The sequence below is a fragment of the Cyprinus carpio genome, chromosome A11 (assembly GCF_018340385.1).
Source record: "Cyprinus carpio isolate SPL01 chromosome A11, ASM1834038v1, whole genome shotgun sequence".
In the NCBI taxonomy this organism is placed as follows: domain Eukaryota; kingdom Metazoa; phylum Chordata; class Actinopteri; order Cypriniformes; family Cyprinidae; genus Cyprinus; species Cyprinus carpio.
In genome coordinates this window covers 10110611-10131474 of record NC_056582.1, presented here as the reverse complement: position 1 = coordinate 10131474, position 20864 = coordinate 10110611, and the positions used below count along the sequence as shown (strand labels likewise).

The window sequence follows — 20864 nt, the reverse complement described above, 5'->3', positions numbered from 1 at the left end:
ATACTATGCCCTTAAAGTACTGTATGTACTTTTTTGGTAAGGAAAAAGTACACACTTTTGAGTGTGTAGTAAAAGAGTTTGCAAGCTTTGGGACATACTATCATGTCATACAATTGCATCTTTAACGGACCACTCTGTCAAACAGTTACACGCAAACTGGCCTGTCAATTATCTTGTCACAGTTTATATCCGCCACTTTTCATTTCATTTAACTTCCTACCATATCAGAGAGAAAAGAAGTAGCATGTTGATCTGTGTGCCACAAGTCTTCATATGGAGAACTCTGCCCATATTTTCTGCATAATGATGCATTTAAAAGTTAACGATCAAACGGATGTTTATAAAAGTTTACATTGCTGTTGAAGATGAAATAAAACACAGATTTTTACCAGGCTAAATGTTGATTATTAGTAACTCAAACCCCTTTATCTAAACTGCTCTAATTAACCATCGGTTGTGAACATCCACCATGTTTGTAGTTTTTTTTAATACTTTTTATTCATGTGTGTAGTTCTCAACTGAATCATTCGTCAAACCACAACAGTTTGTGTGTAATATTAGCCATCAGAGTGTGCATGGATCCACACTTCAAAAATCGACCTAAAATAGTAAACCATCTGGGGACTTTTGGAATACTCTTTTCAACATGATATGCTTTGGGACACACTTATTTTAATCTCACATACTATTTAGGATGGAAAGTATGAACATTTGGACGCAGGGTCACTCAAATGTGCCCCCTTATTTTGACATTCTCTTCTGTTTCCTACATCCTGCACATTTGATGACTATGAAACAAGGTAGACTTTAATTACAAGAGGCACAGGTGAAAACAACAAGCTGATTGATTAACATATTTGATTGGTCATCCAATATCACTGAGTGATTCAAAAGTGAGTACAAATAGCACAACATGTCTCAGTAAGCTTGTCAAGCTGTTGAGTTAAGGTTTTTCCAATAACTGTGAATTTTTTGGCATTTGTTTGAAAACTTACCATGCCTTGGTCAAAGGGCATCTTACTTTTCACAATGGCAGTGGTGACACTGAGTTCTTCTTTAAGGGCTGATCCTGAGGCCTTTTCTGAAGCAGTCTCTGAAGACACTGTCCGTTTTGGTAAACTTTTAATTGGTGGTCAAGATACAGTATCTAATAATATGAAAACATCTGCACTGAGGTCAGCGGAGTCAGATCACTGGTCAAATGAGGAAGGTAACTTGAGGTCCTAAACTTACAATGAGAGTTTTTTTTATTTTTTAATTGGGGACTCTAACTTAACTTGAATTTTCCTTTTTAAGTGTGGTTTCAACCTGCTAGCGCTAAACTGCAACGTCTGGGTTCTGTGCGATGTAGCAATGATTCAATGATCTTGCGTGTTCCAGGACGGAGAATGCCACACTTTATGGTTGATCGAGGTGAGTGTGTGTGTGTTTTTTTTTTTTTTTTCCTCTCAAACTTAATTTCTCAACCATCAGGAGAGGAGTCTCCAGTGCCTTTGTCTGAGATGCCAGCTAGCTGTGGCTTCTCACTGAAGCGGGCACGCAGGGATGTCTCTCTTGTTGCTCCATATCGGGGCTGTCATGTCAGAAAACAGGTTAGTGTGTGATAAAGGTGATGAGTGCTCTGTCTCTATTCAGTCCATGTGATGCTTTTTGTGAGTTTGTTTTGAAGGCTTTAACTTAACTTCATCTAACAGGGTGGAAGTTATATTCTGCCACTCATTATAATGGGAGCTCCAGTGCAAATGTCTTGCCCTGTGAGTCCTCCCCTCCCTACTGTGTCCTGCTTTTCCTCTGGAATGATTGTCAAATTTGGTGTCAGGGCAGATTATGTTAAAGTTAAAGGCAAGTCCCCCAATTCTTTGGTTTCAATCCAAGTTGAAAAGACCAAGCTTGACTCTGGTTTTCTGCTTTCAGTTGATGGATCGTGGGAGCCTTTGCTTCAAAAGTACACTCAATGCTCATTTACACTGGAGATTACTGCTGGTTCACTGGTTGTCACTGCACCATTCACAGGAAGCTGTTGGGAAGTGACGGTAAGAATAACTGCATGCACTTGATGTGACTGTTGTTCACAGAATGTGTGGAATTGCTTATTTTTGAACTGTACATGCTTTTGTACCACTTGCTGATTGACTTTGGTCTTCCTCAGGATACTGAATGGCGACTCCCTTTGATGTACAATGATCAGGAAGTGACTCTTTCCTGCCCTCTGATACAGCCAACCATAGCCCCAACCACACCTGCTGTCCGTGACCCAACTGACATGCAACAGATGTTTGGCCCTTTCCCTTTTGAAAGACCCTGGTGGTATCCTACATATCCTGGTGTACCTGCTACCCTGCCTCCCACCGTGCCACCTACAACTACTCCTTTTCAATATCCTTTCCAGCAACCCATGTTCCCTCACATGTATCCCATGCCAATATTTGATCCCTCTTACTCTAAAGGTGACCCAGCTGCTCCCCCAGCACCACAACCACATTATCCCTGGTACCCAAAGTTACCTCCTTATATGAATGGCTTCCAAAGTCCAGCTGAAGTGACCACTCCTGCAACGACCACAACTGCCCCATACCAGCCTGTTCACCAGTATCCAGGTTATCCAATGTACCCACCGTTCTATGGTCCTCAACCCATCAAGTCTTTTGTGCCTCCAACTGTGAAATACCCTTTCATGCCCCAGTATCCTAAGGATCCAAGCTTTGGTCCCCGCAGCCGTAAATCACTATCTTCTCCTGCACTGTTATCTTCATTCTACAGGTCTCGTAGATAACCACTTGACCGAGCAGATGAGTGGACTCTGAAGTGGCATTGGTTTTTATTGACACCAGGACAAATTAAGTGACCCAAATTGTTGTTGGGTATAAGCCTAATAAAGCTTTGACTTCAAGAAGTGTTTGAGTTTCTCTTGCTATTTGTAAATGGGGAAAGCATAACACATGGAAGTCTCCAATTCACTGCTAAAGAAGTTTACCCAACTTTAATGAGTTCTGCTGCCAAGTAACTTGCAAATGTGGAATGGTCTGTTTTTGATTTGACAAAAGATGCATACAATAAGGTTAGAAAAATTGACCACATAGTGGTAAAAATGCCCAAAGAAATCAATTTAAGATTGAAAATATCACCCTTTAATAAAATACATTTGTCTGTTAATTTCACACATCCCTAACCTGAGCAGACTGCTGAAGAAGTTACCAGGGCCCTTGTCGAAGAATGGATCGGAACTGGACTAAACTGTTGCCAAATAACTGGAGAGCACACAAGCAGTCCTGTACAAATATCAGCCAGTCAGTGATCTGAAACCAAGCAACTCCAGTGAACTCAATCATGACTGCATGACAACGCTAGACTTACTGACAGAGATGTCCTGTAACCGCATGTAACTTTTTATGTTTGACTTTCACCCCCTTCACCTGTTAGCCTCCATCAAAACACTGATGGTTGCTTGGTGTAGTTTATATATATATATATATATATATATATATAAACCCTCCTGGACCCAATATGAGGGGTCAGATGAACCAGTCTGCAATAACGTTGTAGCACCCTTAATCCCAACTAACAAAGCCTATAGGTGGGCCTTAGACAATAGCTTGAGTCCTAACCCCCCTCAGCTTTTTGGGACTGCAGTACAACAGCCACAAGTGTCTGTGATTGAGCCCCTGGCTTCCTTAATTCAAGAAGCCATTAGAAAAGTGTGGGAGAGAGATGTGGCCATCCCATGAATCACTGGGTGCTTCTCAATTCTTATTTGTGCACCCTTGTTTCCTTTCCTCTCGTCTTAGCTCCACCCCTTCAGGAAGCGAGAGAAGGATGCAAGGAAAAGACGTGAGGATGGAGGAATTGAATAAAGTGAAATGATATATCCTCGCTTCATTTAGCATCACTTCAAAGCGTCATCAGCTGCGCTAAAGGGATCTGCCCATATGTTGTTAAAGTTTGTTATTTAAGATAATAATATTAATAATGCAAGAGGCTGAGATCACGTGACCCTTTGGCAGCAATGCATGCATAGTCCTTCGTTCTGCTCACATTGGCAGAAATTGTATATATCCTGTCAGTAAATTTTTAACCACTCTTTACCTAGCCCAGTTCGTTCGGAAAAGAGAGATTGAACTATGGCCAATAAAGAAATAATTCAAAGATTACACCATCTCCAGAGAGGTTATTGACACTGCTATAGCTAATGGTATCAAGCTAGCACTCAAAGAGCAAAAAAGTACACTTGATTCATTTGTGGATTCGACTGTAAGAGAAGCAGTAGACTCTGTACTGACCCTAGCACTTCACAATCTACATTTGCATATACAAACAACCAACAATTCTGTAAAAGAGCTAAAAGCAGAAGTTGAAAAGCTAGCCAACGCAGCAAAGCAGACATGGGACTGGGTAAATTCCATTGAAGCAGCGGCACGTGAGGATAGGAGAACGGTCACAAACTTAAGAAATCGGCTGGAACAACTAACCGAAAAAATCACAGACATTAAAGATAGGAGCAGGATAAATAACATACAACTGGTGGGGTTGCCGGAGTGGGTGGAAGGCTCCAATCCAGCTGACTTCCTGTGCTAATCTTTCCAAGTGGATCCCCTCAATAAAAGGCTGTGACATCGAGATTGACCGGGCCCATCGCGTGTATGACAGAAGGAAAAACTGATCGGCCGTGTACTCTCATCTTCCGTGTACTAAGATGGCATGACAGGTTGGCGATCCAGAAAGGTGCTCGGCAGGCTTATCTGGTGAAATTTACACACGACAATGTCACGCTACTATTTTTTCCCAACTTTAGTCCAGCCACCACTACCAAGAGAAAGAGCTTTAATCCAGTCTTGAAGAAGATGACAGCACTTGGTCTCCAGCCCTTCCTCACATATCTGGTGGTAATTAAACTACGGCACAAAGGTGAGCAGAGGATTTCGACTCTCCTCAAAAGGCGGAGGATTTTGTTACTTCACTGTCACAGAAGACATATTCTGCAGTACTGCAAAGCAGCGGTAAGGCAATGGATACCGTCTCCATCCTTTCAGCTCAACGAGATGAGGTCTGTGGTGATCCTAACTGCCCTGAAGAGGACAATAACAAGGTGGCCATGGACACTTGTTAATTTCTTTTTGGAATCTTGCCCCTGTCCTGTACACTCGTCCACTGACTGGTAAATAATAAAAAAATTATTTTATTTATTTTTATTTATTATTACTATTTTTTGGGCTGATGGAGAGCAGGTTTGATCTCTAAGCTTTTGGCTCAGTGGGCTTTTTGGGGACATATCTTGCGTTGAAGTGGACAGGTCACGCATCAACGTTTATTTATTTTGTTTGTGCAGTCCTACACTCTCGGTAACGTGCGGTCTGCTTTGGCTTTTGTACATAGTTGTTTGTTTTTCCTTTTTTTTTCTATGCCCTTCAACAGACATCAATACTCTTATTTATTTTGCTTTTCTTTAAAAGGATTATGCATCCAGGTGTATTGGTATCTAGGATACATACTAACGTTTACATGTCACTGGCAGTGTGGCATTGCTTTTATTTCTCTTCAGGTAGACATAATCTTGACATTGCGAGTATAAATATATTACTTGAGCAGATTGACTGTTCTTTAGTGATGGGTGGTGATTTTAATGATGTCTTAAATCCTGCACTGGATAAATCTCACCCTGATACTACAGCTAACCCATCCTCTAAGTTATTGAATAAATTTATCGCGGAACTTAATGCAATCGATCTTTGGAGAATCCAGAATACTACATCTAAGGACTTACTACATCTAAAGACTTTCTCTAGGATAGATTACATATTTCTCAGACAAAGGCCCCTAGATGGTGTCTTAACACATCATTACTAAACAATCAGACATTCATTAATTCGCTAAAAGATCATATAAAGGAGTTTATCAAAATGAATATGTCTTTTGATTTAGACCCTGAAATATTGTGGGACATGATGAAATGTTCAACAAAAGGATTCTGTATATCTTTTTCATCTGCTCTTGCCAAAGCGAAAACCCGCCAATTTACACAATTAGAAAATAAGATCCAATTATTTCTAAACTTACAAAAACATTTTTTTTTTCTGATCAACAAGCTACACGATTGTCCTCCTTAAAAGAGAAATATGACTTACTTTCACAATCAAAGGCAGAGTTTATTTTACATAGGACGAGGCAAAAATATTATTTGGAATCGGAGAGACCTAGTCACTTATGGGCTCTCAGGCTGAAGGAATGTGAGTCTATGGCATACATTAGTGCAATAAAATCTTCAGATGACCAGGTAACCACAAATCCTATGTTAATTAACAACATATTTAAAGAGTTTTACACAAATCTGTACAAAACCGAAACCAATTTTGATGAGTCAGTTTGTAGAGGGTACTTGGATAAATTAGAACTGCCCCGGATCATGCAGATGGATAAAGACTCTTTGGACGCCCCGTTAAGTTTGGAGGAGCTTCATGAAGCACTAAAAAGCCTTCAGAAGGGCAAGTCACCCGGCCTAGATGGTCTTCCACCTGAATTATATTTAGAAATATGGGATGTGGTAGGGACTTTCATGCTTGATTCATTTAATTTTGCAATCGAGTATGGAACATTTCATCGAGACCAAAAAACATATTTGATATCATTGCTTCTTAAAAAGGGTAAAGATCCGTTTGATTGCTCTAACTACAGCTCAGTATCACCCATGCGATCTAAAAGTTTATGCTAAAACTCTTGCCTTTTGCATGGAGAAAGTAATTTATAGCTTAATCAAAGAGGACCAAACCGGTTTTATTGAGGGGCGTCACCTGTCCGATAATATGCATCGACTGTTTCATGTTTCATCTCTTCCGAATCCTTGTGCGTTTTTTTCACTTGACACAAAAAAAGCCTTTGACAGGCTATAGTGGAACTATATGTGGGCAGTTCTGCAATGTTTTGGTTTCGGTGAACATTACATTTCTGTGATTAAGACACTCTACCGCATCAGTCTTAACTGGTAATTTTATCATTTTTGCATTTAGATACAGAAGAACTTTGCCTGTTGAATATTAAAAATATATGAACAAACAAAAAATCTGGATCTCCATGTCTGCCATGCAAATCAACTGTTCCTGCTCAACTCCAGACTGGATCTTTTCTCTCCACTTTCCCTAATTGCAGATTCAATTATTAGATCTGTCAGCATTAATATTTTTATACTTAAATTTTTTTGGGAGGATCAAACAGTAACACCGTGTATCCCAACCAGACGTGACGCGACGCGATAAAAAGTATCTTTTCCATGTAGTTTTTGTCCTAACCACCAGCGACACGTGACAATAAGCAACATGGAATTCTATTTTAGAAATGCTTTTTATTTTCTGCAGCGTCGCAGAAGAAACAACATACAAAATATGACTCTTAGATAATGAATATGTGCTTTATTCAGTGTTAAAAGTGTCTAATGTGAGTTTAAATATTATTTTGCGTGATCTTTATAGCTATAGTGAAAGCAACAATAGATATTTTACCTCAGATCTCGAAAATAAATTATGCTAAAGCAAACTTACCTTAAAACTGTGAACTCACTACAAACCAACATCCATAACAAAGATGGTAACTTATCACTCACTCACTCAAAACTGTTCAGTCCATTCACATTTGAATCATCTATTTTCAGTGTCCACTTTTCTTTACTTAACACTCGCCATGTTTTTGCTGTCACATCGTATATCTATACTGGATGCGACAAAGCATTGCAAATCATTTGAACTTTGTGTCAGCACGTCATAAATAGAACAAGTCGGCAGTTTTCTGTTGAGGATTTGTTGCGCCACTGATTATAATAAGTTCTGTCGTATTTTGGTGTGTCGCACCGCACCGCTCACGTCCGGTGTAGACACAATGTAAGTTAATGTCGCTTTCTGATGCTGCGTTTGAAATTTCATGCCACTTTATTTGAAATTAGTACGGGCCAAACATTTTTCTCTTGCGGGCCGGATGTGGCCCGCAGGCCCCCTATTGAGGAACCCTGCTTTAAGGAGATCAATTCCATACTTTCCCAGTTTATCTGGAATGGTAAACGACCCAGAATAAAACTTGCCACATTGCAACGTCCTATACATTCAGGAGGATTGGCTGTATGAAATTTTTAATTATATTATTTGTCCTTTCAACTTAAGGCTCTTCATATTTGGGTTGATCCTCAATCTAAAGCTTCATGGAGAGTAATCAAAGCTGACAAGGTTAAACCACATAGGCTCCAAGATATTTTATTTGCTGGCACAGGAAATAAAAATTATAAATATAAATGTGGCCCAGTTGTGGACAATTCTATTAGGATCTGGAAAAGGGTGGAACATCTGATGGGAGGACCTTTCAATTTTGTAACAATGCACCCTTATGGCATAACTTTAATTTTTTATGTGGAAATCAGCAATTTGTCCAGCCCTCTTGGTCTACATTGGGCATAAACACATGTGGTGACTTACATGATAACCAAGGACTCTGCTCGTTTCAAAAACTAAGAACTAAGTTTTGTTTACCAGCATCATCATATTTTGTCTTTTTTCAGTTACATTCTGCTCTCAAGGCCTATGGAGTTACCTGGGCATCCCCCATTTCCTCTCATCCTATGTGGGATTGGATCACACCATCCTCTGCTCAGCCGTCTGTTTCTTTAATATATAGTAAACTTAATGATCACACTGAAAAGCCCTTTTCTATTAAACATATATGGAATCGTGAATTAACAGATTTTGACTTATCAGTCGACGGGGAGAGGGTGTGGTCTAATCTAATCTTAACTTCTAAAAACTTGAAACTGCAATCGACCTATAACTGCCATATCTGTAACACTGTATCATCAGGTACTTTTCTCCACATGTTTTGGGAATGTCCAGTTGTTGTCAATCTATGGACACTCTCATTTGTTTTTACTACAACTTGATATCATGTCTAATCCAGGCTTATGTCTTCTCAGTGACAATTCTAACTCCTGTATAAGTTCATTAAAGGGGTCATATGATGCGATTTCATTTTTTCCTTTCTCTTTGGAGTGTTACAAGCTCTTGGTGCATAAAGAAGATCTGTAAAGTAAAAAGACTAAAGTCTCAAATATCAAATCCAAAGAGATTTTCTTTATAAAAGTTAAGGGTCAACCACAACCCCCTAAATGGCTCGTTCTAACATGCCCCCACATCTCTACATCACTATGTGGGAAGATTTGCATAACACCGCCCAAATGTTCATGCAAAGAAAGAAGGCATAAGGTTTATTCTCTCTGTTCTCTCTGCCATGTCGTGGAGTCGATGTGTGTTTCGTTGAAGTGAAACTTTGTTTGGCCTTCCAAAAGAGGACATGACTAGAAATCAGTAGTTAAGTTGTATTTCAGCACTGTTCCAAAACAGTTCAACCCAAATATTCAGATATGTGCAGCGCATTTTATGGAGGATGGCACAATGGCTGTTTCTATAAAGTTGGGCAGGTCAAACTTTGCAAGGACAGTCTGGCACTTCTGACTCAGCCTGAAGGTATGTTTTTTATTCTTAATTTTTTTGCCAATGATGATTCAAACACAAGTTTTTAGCAGTCGAGTAGGCTTGTAGTTTGTTGTTTCTCAGATCACAAATGCAGACATGGTCATTATAGTCATTATAATCAGTAATTATGTCCCCACTGTATGCAACAAATGCCTCGTTTGTAATGGGTTTTATTTGTTTTGTCTCGTCTAGTGATGTTCGAAAAAATCTTTCTATTTAACCGGATCTTCACCAAATCTATCTGAATTGTTTGAAATGGTTCGCATCTCCAGTACACACTAATCCACAAATAACTTAAGTTATTCAGTTTATAAACATGCCTTACTCTGACTCTGATGCAAAACAAACCAGTATCCCGAGTTATTCAGTAACTCCTAAAAGTACATTGACTGAACTGCTAACAGAGAACCGATGATGGGATGTGCACGAGCAAAGCTGGACTGAGTCTCGTGCTGCTGGCCTGGGAGACAGCAAAGTATGTTAAGGGGAGTAACATTTCTGTCACACGCTTGAGGCATTCGGAAAATCACAAGGCACTGAACAGCTGACCAATCAGAGCACACCTAGCTTTTCAGACTGATGAGCTTTGTAAAAATCGACGTGTTTCAGAAGGGGGGCATAGAGGAGAAACTATAATGTACATTATATGGAAAATAATGTGTTTTTTGAACATTAAACCACATAAACACATTGGATTACACCAAATACACCAAATAATGTTCTTTTAGCAGCATCATACAGTATGACCCCTTTAAAGAAGAGAATGTTGTTTGCTGGTTTTACGGCTGCAAAGAAGACAATAATACAAAACTGATTTACCCCTCACATGGTGTGCAAAAACATTTTGGATTCATAGCCTCTTTAAAACAGTGACTTGTGAATATACAACAGCACGAATGAACAAGGCTAAACCATCTTCACGCATAGACCGGTGCATGCTGCATAGTTTAATGCCCGCTCTGTTAATGATAAGGCACTGCTTTTAGCCGATCTCATCTCTTATAAAAACTTGGACTTCCTGTTTTTAACTGAATTGTGGCATAAAGGAGATGATGGACTACTGTTTAATCAGATTACTCCTCCTAGATTTGGAACTTTAAATTTTCTGAGGTCATCTGGCAGAGGTGGTGGTATTATTGCTGTCTATAATCATCAGTTCATGTCAGTGCTGTGACCATTCCTCATTTTTCTACATTTGAGTGCTTGGTCTTAAGTTTTTTTTGCCTCTACTTCTACAATCATTCCTACTGTCTACAAACCACCTACAATAAGTCACATGCAGCTTTTATGTCTGATTTTGCTGACTTTTTGACAATGCTGACTCCGAAGTTCCATAGAATCCTTATTGTCGAGGACTTCAATATTCATGTGGACCAAAGTGACTCTGTTATGGCAAAGGAATTTCTATCATTAATTGACTGTTTTAATTTTTCGCAATTTGTAGCAAGTCTGACGCATTGCAAAGGAAATACACTGGATCTTGTGCTTACAAATGGCACATTTGCATCTCAGCTATCATCTGTTGATATTGGTCTGTCTGACCACTCAGCTGTCTTTTTTGATTTGGAATTATATCGACCAAGTGTGCGTACCACTCAATCTGTAACATTCTGGAAGTGGAAATCTATTGATCAAACAGCTTTTTCGAATTCTGCTGTTTCCGTCTTAGGTGATTTGCATTTAACATCGTTGGACGAGAAAGTTTCACAGCTGAATAATACTCTTATTGTAAACTTTTGTGTAAACACCTTTGCTCCTCTGAGGACATGCAAGGTTACGTTTGCTCATTCTGCCCCATGGTATGATGAAAATTTGCACATTAAGATAGGCTGCCTGTCAGAAAATGGAGCATAAATGGCGTCTCACTGTGCTGAATGTATACCATCTAGCTTGGAAGGATCTTTTGGGTGATTACAGAGGACTAATTAAGACTGCAAGATCTGCTTATTTCTGTCAGACTATTGAAAACAACCAAGGAAACCCGAGACACTTGTTTCAAGCTATAAATTGTCCCTTCAAGTTAATGCTGTTACCACCATGCCTGTTTCTCAGCAGTTATGTAATTCATTTCTTCATTTTTTTTAATTCAAAAGTTGATAATGTTCGTAAACAATTTTCCGTTTCACCTGTTTCTACTACCACATTTCACTGTTAAACAGAGTTCACTGGTGTTCTTTTTGCCAACTTTTCTCAACTTGATACTGAGACTCTCAAACAGGAGGTATCTAGCATGAAATCTACCACTTCCTTGCTTGACCCCATTCCCATTAGCTTATTTAAATCTTGCTTTGATGCTTTGTGTCCTGCTGTTCTTAGTATTATAAAGGACTCCTTACAGACTGGGGTTGTTCCAGCAGCATTAAGATTGCTGCTGTAACCCCTGTACAAAAAAAAAAAAAAAAAAGAAAGTGTTGCACTGGACGACTTCAATAACTTTCGTCCTATTTCAAATCTCCCGTTTTTGCCAAAATTACTTGAGCGTATTGTTGCTTCTCATTTGTGTAACCATCTCACAGTTAATAATCTTTTTGAACCTCTTCAGTCGGATTTTCGTAAATTTCACAGTACTGAGACGGCCTTGGTCAAAGTCACCAATGATTTGTTGATGGTTTCTGACTCTGGTGCAACATCTACTCTTATTCTTCTTGATCTAAGAGCCGCGTTTGATACTGTGGATCAACGTCTATTACTTACCCGTCTTGAAAGAGTGTTTGATGTGTCTGGGACTGCATTATGGTGGTTGAGGTCTTATTTTACTGACCACTCCCAGTTTGTTTCTATGGGTGGTTATAGGTCTGAGATTAACTCTGTCTCAACTAGCATCCCTCAGCAGTCAGGTTTAGGTCCTTTACTTTTTAACATTTATTTGTCACCTTTAGGCCAACTTTTGAGCTCGCTCGGCCTTCATTGCCATTTGTATGCAGATGACACACAGATTATATACATTCAAAACCTCATGAGTGCCTTGACGTTGCTTATTTGTATGACTGCATAACTGAGATTAAAATATGGATGGATAATAATTTCTTGTCTTTGAACGGTGGTAAAACTGAAGTTATGCTCATTGGTTCCCGTTATCAAATTTCTAAAGCTGGTTGTCTGTCCCTGACTCTTGACGGCTCTGTCTTGGAAATCCAGAGTCGAGTGAGGAACCTTGGAGTTATCTTTGATGCAACAATGTCCTTTGATTCTTTTGTCCAGAGAACTGTTAAAACCTCTTTTTTTTCCACCTCAGAAATATTGCAAGATTACGTCCTATGTTAAATTTTACAGTCATGGAAATGCTGATAAATTCCTTTGTCGCCTCACGGTTGGACTATTGTAACGTTCTTTTAGCGGGAGCTTCTAAATCTACACTTAATAAATTGCAATATGTACAAAATTCAGCCGCCAGGATCTTAACTGGGACTAGGATTAGCAGTCATATTACTCCAGTGTTAGAGTCTCTGCACTGGCTCCCTGTCAGATTTAGAGTGGATTTCAAAATTATAATTCTTACTTTTAAAGCAATACATGGTCTGGTACCACATTGCCTTACAGAATTGTTACATCCATACACTCGTAGTCGTAGATTGTGTTCCTCTCAATCAAACTTGTTGGTTGTTCCTCAGACATGTCTAAGATCTATGGGTGATAAGCCTTTCTCTTTCTATGCTCCTGTCCTTTGGAATTCTCTGCCTCTTGAACTTAGGGAAGTTCAGAATTATGATGTTTTTAAGGTTCAATTTAACCTCTTAAACCCGAGAAAAAAGTTTTAGGAAAAAAATAAAATTTTTCCATGTCTTTACATTGTTTACAGGATTAAAAATATTGTAAAAAAATAAAATAAAATAAACATTTAAAATATATTTCATTAATAAGTTATGCTATGTCCTCGGTAGAGGATATCAGGACTCAATTTCTTTAGAAAAATAAAAAGACATGAATAAACGTGCATAGGCAAAAACAATTGTTTTTTTTTTTTCTTTTTTTTTATATCACAAATACATTTTTAGTTTTCAAGTTTTTTTTTTTTTTTTTTTTTTTTAACCAAACTTTGTATAAAGATGATCCTCAACTATCTTATAACAGAATGGTTCAATATACCATTTTTCTTTCTGCAAAATGTGTGTAAAATTACCGTAAACAGGTTTTTCTCATTATACACAATGTATGTAAACTAAATCTGATTTGCATATGAATGTGTTTTTGGGGCACAGTAATGAAAAAAAGAAGTGTAATAATGGGAGTAATAATTGACAAGATTTTCATAATAGTATACAATATTTCATAGAATATTGAAATATAATTTCTTTCCCTATTCATTTGTTATGTCTCCAAAATGCGTAATAAACATGCTTTTAGTCCCGGTGTCCTCATATACATTTAGTATGTTATTGAAATATGTTTTATTTCAATGTAAGTATTTTTTTGATTTAAAACCCCATAACATTTTCCTAAGATGTTGATTTATGACAGTCTCACGATTTAAAAAAAAAAAAAATGACAGTTTTTTTTTTTTTTAAATAATTCCAAAAAGGTAATATAGTATCATATTTGCATAAATTAATTTCAGACATTTTTGATGACCAAGAAGAGGGGAGTCAGGGTCATGGTGAAACATCCAATCATTTGGTATCTCTGAAAAGCCCTGAATATGCTCTGTACAGGAAATCCAGACTTAAAACTGTGGCATGTACGGTCTCAAAGAAATTCACTAAAATATAATGTCCTCATATGAGGCCACAGGGTCTTAAGAGGTTAAGACATTTTTTTTTTTTAAACTTACATTTGCTTGTTGATTTTGTATTGTTTTTTTTTTTTTGTATTGATTATATTGTGTTCAGCACTTTGAGAAGCTGCTTTTAAAGGTGCTTTATAAAATAAAGTTTAATAATAATAATAAATAATAACCTAGTACCATAGATGCATGGCAATGTTTTTCTTCCAACATTTTGGATTATATAAAAGGAGGCCATGACCATAAAAAGTTTTTTTTTTTCTTCGTCTTTCAGATTGTAAAAATATTTAAGTCTGTTGCTCCCTATTCCCTGTTTTGTTTGAATGGATTTTGTGGTGTTATAAATTAAAAACAATATAAAAAATTTTTTGATCACAACAAAAAAAAAAAAAAAAAAAAAAAAAACACATACATACATGCATACATACACACACACAAATTTAAAAACAATAAAAAAAAAGTTGATAATGAACTGCTCTTCTAATCTGTTTGGATTAAATCTACTGTACATGCTATAGTGCAGAAATGTTTCCGGGAATTCCTTGCATTATAAATGCAAAACCTGCAGGAATGTGTGAAACAAATACAAAAGTACAGTAGCCTATTTATAGATGAAACTGCCCTGCACTGAACACGGGTCCAAAAACCAGTCAGTATCTGGTGTGACCACCATTTGTTGCAGTGCAACACATCTCCTTCACATAGAGCTGATCAGGTTGTTGATTGTGGCCTGTGGAATGTTGGTCCACTCCTCTTCAATGGCTGTGTGAAGTTGCTGGATATTAGCAGGAACTGGAACACACTGTCGTATATGCCGATCCAGAGCACCCCACACATGCTCAATGCGTGACATGTCCGGTGAATATGCTGGCCATGCAAGAACTGGGATGTTTTCAGCTTCCAGAAATTGTGTATAGATCCTTGCAACATGGGGCCGTGCATTATCATGCAGCAACATGAAGTGATGGTTGTGGATGAATGGCACAGCAATGGGCCTCAGGATGTCATCACAGTATCTCTGTGCATTCAAAATGCCATCAATAAAATGCACCTGTGTTCGTTGTCCATAACATACGCCTGCCCATACCATAACCCCACCGCCACCATGGGCCACTCAATCCACAACGATGACATCAGCAAACCATCTGGCCATCTGTCCTGTACAGTGAAAACCAGGATTCATCCGTGAAGAGAACACCCCTCCAAAGTGGCAGACGCCATCGAATGTGAGCATTTGTTCACTCAAGTCAGTTACGATGACGAACTGCAGTCAGGTTGAAACTCTGATGAGGATGACGAGCATGCAGATGAGCTTCCCTGAGACGGTTTCTGACAGTTTGTGCAGAAATTATTTTGTTATGCAAATCGATTGTTGCAGCAGCTGTGGCTGGTCTCAGACAATCTTGGAGGTGAAGATGCTGGATGTGGAGGTCCTGGGCTGGTGTTGGATGTACTGCCAAATTCTCTGAAATGCCTTTGGAGATGGCTTATGGTAAAGAAATGAACATTCAATTCAAGGGCAACAGCTCTTGTGGACATTCCTGCAGTCAGCATGCCAACTGCACGCTCCCTCAAAACTTGTGACATCTGTGACATTGTGCTGTGTAATAAAACTGCACATTTTAGAGTGGCCTTTTATTGTGGCCAGCCTTAGGCACACCTGTGCAATAATCATGCTGTCTAATCAGCATCTTGATATGCCACACCTGTGAGGTGGATGGATTATCTCTGCAAAGGAGAAGTGCTCACTAACACAGATTTAGACAGATTTGTGAACAATATTTGACAGAAATAGGCCTTTTGTGTACATAGAAAAAGTCTTTGAGTTCAGCTCATGAAAAATTGGGACAAAAACAAAAGTGTTGCATTTATAATTTTGTTCAGTGTAATTTATTCGAGATCTCTGAAATCAGAGCTGGCCCAAGGCATAAACGAACTAAGTGTCTGGTTAGGGCCCCCGAGAGTACATGAAATGAAGCTTGATTCTCTGAAATCAGAGCTGGCCCAAGGCATAAACGAACTAAGTGTCTGGTTTGATATGTTAATGGACAATGGTAATTATTAAAAACAAAAAACTGCATACTAAATAGTAAAATAATCTATAGGTATCATCTTATTGTTTCCATAGCATCGTTGAAACTTTTTTGTTGTTTTAAAGTATTTTTCGTGCTGGATGCTGCCGTGTGGATCTGTCAGATTAACATCATGTAATTCACCCATTTCTCCCAAAAAACATGAAAGTAAGTGGCCAGTGAACTGGGAGAAAAACCTATGTGTTACCTATGTGTATTCGATAGGAATAAAACATGTTGTCAAATTTTAATTGAAAGGATTATTATTGCAGCTCTCCATAGAAATCAGTGTGTATTTAACAAACGTTGTTTTCTCCCTAGTACTTAATTGAAATGTCTATTTAAATGTTGGAAACCTAAAATAAACTTTATGTGGTTGAAAATACTGAACAGTTGTGATATATGAAAAGCACTGAGCGCGTCTTTCTCTAGCTCAGTGCCAGCCAAAGTTAATTAGCATAGCCTAGGTATGGTTTTAGGGAAGTTCATGTTTGATTAAACATCCGTAAATAGCCTTGACATCTTAATATATTATACTATTTTACTTAACTGGTTTTAGATTGAAGTTTTCATCTTCTATGTAAAAACAACTTTTCTGGGTATATATTTTTGTAATAAAAATAAGCTTCTATTTCATAAACTTGGTGCTGATAACAGCTTAACATCATTTACCTTAGCCAACCTTTGGGGTCTTTACTATATCCCAATATCATTATGCCTCAATTAGCTATAGAATAAGAGCTGTTGTTTTAGATGTGTTTTTAATAATTTATGTTGTTAAAATGACATTCTTTTCCATAAATGCATTGTCTGCTGGTTTATTTAGCCACTTTTCAGTACACAACATTAAGAACGCCACTTAGTACTGTAAGACGTTAATTGTTAAAGTGCAAATTAACATCTGACCACTCTTGTGGGTTTGCTACTGTTACAATTAAAAATCGATGAAATTGCACTGCATGTTAGCTTGGTTTTTGTGCCCAAGAGCATATTTATTTAAGCCCATATCCCTTGCTAACAAGAACTATGCTTCTTACCACAGGTTTCTCACATTGAGCCTACTCTGATCAAAAGACCGTCAAGACAAACTGATTCATGATTTATTAGAGATTTATTATGGCAAAAATACAGATGAAAACTAAATTAACGAGTCTGTTTTGAAAATGTAAGTAGTAGAAAGTACATATATTTGTGTAAAAATGTAAAGAGAGTAAAATGTTGTCAGAAAAATAAATAGTGAAGTAAAGTACTGATACCACAAAGATCTACTTAAGTACAGTAACAAAGTATTTCTTCATTACTTCCCATCTCTGACATTATGCCAAACATCTTGTTGTCAGTTTAAGTTCTGTTATGTGGACCCTTATTTTGACATTCTCTTCTGTTTCCTACCTCCTGCACATTTGTTGACTGTGCTTGCGTCCCAACGTGCACACTATCCATGCTAAATTTTATTTGATATTGGTAATTTCAATCATTTAGGGAAGATAGGGTGGATAATATACACTTTGGGACGCAGGGTGTGAAACAAGGTAGACTTTAATTACAAGAGGCACAGGTGAAAACAACAAGCTGATTGATGAACAGATTTGATTGGTCATCCAATATCACTGAGTGATTCAAAAGTGAGTACAAATAGCACAGCATTTCTCAGTATGCTTGTCAAGCTGTAGAGTTAAGGTTTTTCTAATAACTGTGATTTTTTTTTGGCATTTGCTTGAAAACTTACCATGCCTTGGTCAAAGGGTGTCTTACTTTTCACAGTGGCTGTGGTGACACTGGGTTCTTCTTTAAGGGTGGATCCTGACACCTTTTCTGAAGCAGGTGTTGCTTATGGAGCAGTCTCTGTAAACATGGCCCGTTTTGGCAAACTTTTAATTGGTGGTCAAGATGCAGCATCTAATAACAATGTGAAAACGTCTGCATTGAGCTTAGCAGAGTCTCATGGGCACCAGTCAAATGAGGAAGGTATTTGAGACCCTAAACTTATTTTTTATTTTTTTCTCCCTGAATAAAGGACTAACTTAACTTGAACTGTTTTCCTTTAAGTGTTTCATCCTGCAAGTTCTAAGCTGTACCGTCTGGGCTCTTCTGTGCGATGTAGCAATAATTCAATGATCTTGCGCATTCCAGGACAGAGAATGCCACACTTCCTGGTTGACCGAGGTGAGTTTGTGTGTGTGGGGGTTTCTTTCTTTCTTCTTTTTATTTTTATTTATTTTTATTTTTTAATTTCTCCTCCATCAGGGGAGGAGTCACCAGTGCCTTTGTCTGAGATGCCAGCTAGCTGTGGTTTCTCACTGAAGCGGGCACGCAGGGATGTCTCTCTTGTTGCTCCATATCGGGGCTGTCATGTCAGAAAACAGGTTGGTGTGATAAAGGTATAAAAGGTGATCTGTTCCATGTGATGCTTTTCGTGAGTTTTTTTTTTTTTTTTTTTTTTTTTTTTTTTTTTTTTGAAGGCTTTAACTACATCTCTCCATCTCCTAACAGGGTGGAAGTTATATTCTGCCACTGATTATAATGGGAGCTCCAGTGCAAGTGTCTTGCCCTGTGAGACCTCTCCTCCCTACTGTGTCCTGCTTCTCCTCTGGCATGATTGTCAAATTTGGCATCAGGGTAGATGATGTTAAAGTTAAAGGCAAGTCCCCTTATTCTCTCAATTCAATTTAAATTGAAAGGACTGAGCTTGACTCTGGTTTTCTGCTTTTAGTTGATGGAACGTGGCAGCCTCTGCTTCAAAAGTACACTCAATGCTCATTTACACTGGAGATTACTGCTGGTTCACTGGTTGTCACTGCACCATTCACAGGAAGCTGTTGGGAAGTGACTGTAAGAATAACTGCATGCACTTGATGTGACTGTCATTCACAGAATCTGTGGAATTGCTCTTATTTTTGTAATTCTACATGCTTTTCAACCACTTACTGGTTAATTTGTCTTCCTCAGGATACTGAAAGGCAACTCCCTTTGATGTATGGTGACCAGGAAGTGACTCTTTCCTGTCCTCTGACACTGCCAACCGTAGCCCCAACCTTAGCCCCAACCACACCTGCTGTCCGTGACCCAACTGAAGTGCAACAGATGTTTGACCCTTTCCATTTTGGAAGGCCCTGGTGGTATCCATATCCTGGTGCACCTGCTACCCTGCCTCCCACTGTGCCACCTACAACGACTACAACTGCTCCTTTTCAATATCCTTTCCAGCAACCCATGTTTCCTCCCATGTATCCCATGCCAATATTTGACCCCTATTACTCTAAAGGTGACCCAGCTGCTCCCCCAGCACCACAACCACAATATCCCTGGTACCCAAAGTTCCCTCCTTATATGAATGGCTTCCAAAGCCCAGTTGAAGTGACCACTCCTGCAACTACCACAACTGCCCCATACCAGCCTGAGCACCAGTATCCAGGTTATCCAATGTACCCACCGTTCTATGGTCCTCAACCCATCAAGTCTTTTGTGCCTCCAACTGTGAAATACCCTTTCATGCCCCAGTATCCTAAGGATCCAATCTTTGGTCCCCGCAGCCGTAAGTCACGGTCTTCTCCTGCACTGTTATCTTCATTCTACAGGTCTCGTAGATGACCACTTGACGGAGCAGATGAGGGGACTCTGAAGTGCCAGTGTTTTTTATTGACAACAGAATGAATTAATGACATCAATAGTTGTTGGGAATAAGCCTAATAAAGCTTTGACTTCATTAAATTTTCTCTTGGTATTTGTAAATGGGAAAACAAAATTGAAGTGTCCCATTCACTGCTAAAGTTTACCCAACTTTGAGTTCTGCTGCAGAGTAAACTGCAAATGGGGAAAGGTCTGATTTGACAGATGATGCATACAATAAGGTTAGAAAAATTGGCCATATAACTATACAAATGCTCCTTATCAATTTAAGGTTGCAAATCACCTTTTGATGACTTGCATTTCTGAAAGTCTGAATTTCACCCAGAGCTGACTGCTAAAGAAGTTATCAGGGCCTTGTAGAAAAAAGGATCGGAACTGTTAGTAAATAACTGGAGAGTGTGCACAAGCAGTCCTGTGCAAATATCAGCCAGTCAGTGATCTGAAACCAACAACTCCAGTGAGCTCAATCATGAATGCATGACAACACTGAACTTACTGGCAGAGGTGTCCCGTAGCAGGTATTACAACCACCATGCCTCACCTCTGTGGACTAGTGCGAGCACAATTGCTTTCACTTTCTTTGCCTTCCACTCCACTTCACCCGTCAACCTCCATCACAACACTGATGGTTACTACATTATTTGTTTTTATTTTTTTTTTTTTCCAACACTTTTTTTTTTTTTTTTTTTTTTTTTTTTTTTCCAGCACCCTACTGGACCCAAAATGAGGGGCCAGGTGATTCACTCTGCAATGTTGTAGCACCCTTAATCCCCAACTAACACAGCCTATAGGTGGGCCTTACATAATAACTTGAATCCTAACTCCCCTCAGCTTTTTGGGACTGCAGTACAACAGCCTCAAGTGTCTGTGATTTAGCCCCTGGCTTCCTTTATTGTGGGAGAGAGATGTGGCCATCCCAAGAGTCGATGGGTGCTCACCAATTCT

General features: G+C 38.7%; 2 protein-coding genes across 2 annotated transcripts; both read left to right on the top strand.

Annotated features, from left to right (window-relative positions):
• Positions 1-911: 911 nt before the first annotated feature.
• LOC122146589 lies at positions 912-2890 on the top strand. The gene is made up of 6 exons (XM_042766174.1): positions 912-1210; positions 1297-1413; positions 1474-1592; positions 1695-1842; positions 1915-2033; positions 2150-2890. Exons 1-6 carry the CDS (start codon positions 997-999, stop codon positions 2771-2773), a joined length of 1341 nt encoding a protein of 446 aa, XP_042622108.1. The 5' UTR covers positions 912-996; the 3' UTR covers positions 2774-2890.
• A 15046-nt stretch (positions 2891-17936) lies between these two features.
• LOC109074914 lies at positions 17937-19995 on the top strand. Its single transcript, XM_042766173.1, has 6 exons — positions 17937-18257; positions 18339-18455; positions 18537-18655; positions 18783-18930; positions 19003-19121; positions 19239-19995. The coding sequence occupies exons 1-6, from the start codon at positions 18020-18022 to the stop codon at positions 19878-19880; spliced, it is 1383 nt and encodes a 460-aa protein (XP_042622107.1). The 5' UTR covers positions 17937-18019; the 3' UTR covers positions 19881-19995.
• Positions 19996-20864: the final 869 nt, after the last annotated feature.

Excerpts from the sequence above, each read along its gene's own strand:
- LOC122146589 (XM_042766174.1), top strand. The coding sequence starts at position 997 with ATGCCTTGGTCAAAGGGCATCTTACTTTTCACAATGGCAGTGGTGACA. Across the intron at positions 1,414-1,473 it reads ACACTTTATGGTTGATCGAG|GAGAGGAGTCTCCAGTGCCT; the intron begins GTGAGTGTGTGT and ends CTCAACCATCAG. Across the intron at positions 2,034-2,149 it reads GAAGCTGTTGGGAAGTGACG|GATACTGAATGGCGACTCCC; the intron begins GTAAGAATAACT and ends GGTCTTCCTCAG.
- LOC109074914 (XM_042766173.1), top strand. The coding sequence starts at position 18,020 with ATGCCTTGGTCAAAGGGTGTCTTACTTTTCACAGTGGCTGTGGTGACA. Across the intron at positions 18,456-18,536 it reads ACACTTCCTGGTTGACCGAG|GGGAGGAGTCACCAGTGCCT; the intron begins GTGAGTTTGTGT and ends CTCCTCCATCAG. Across the intron at positions 19,122-19,238 it reads GAAGCTGTTGGGAAGTGACT|GATACTGAAAGGCAACTCCC; the intron begins GTAAGAATAACT and ends TGTCTTCCTCAG.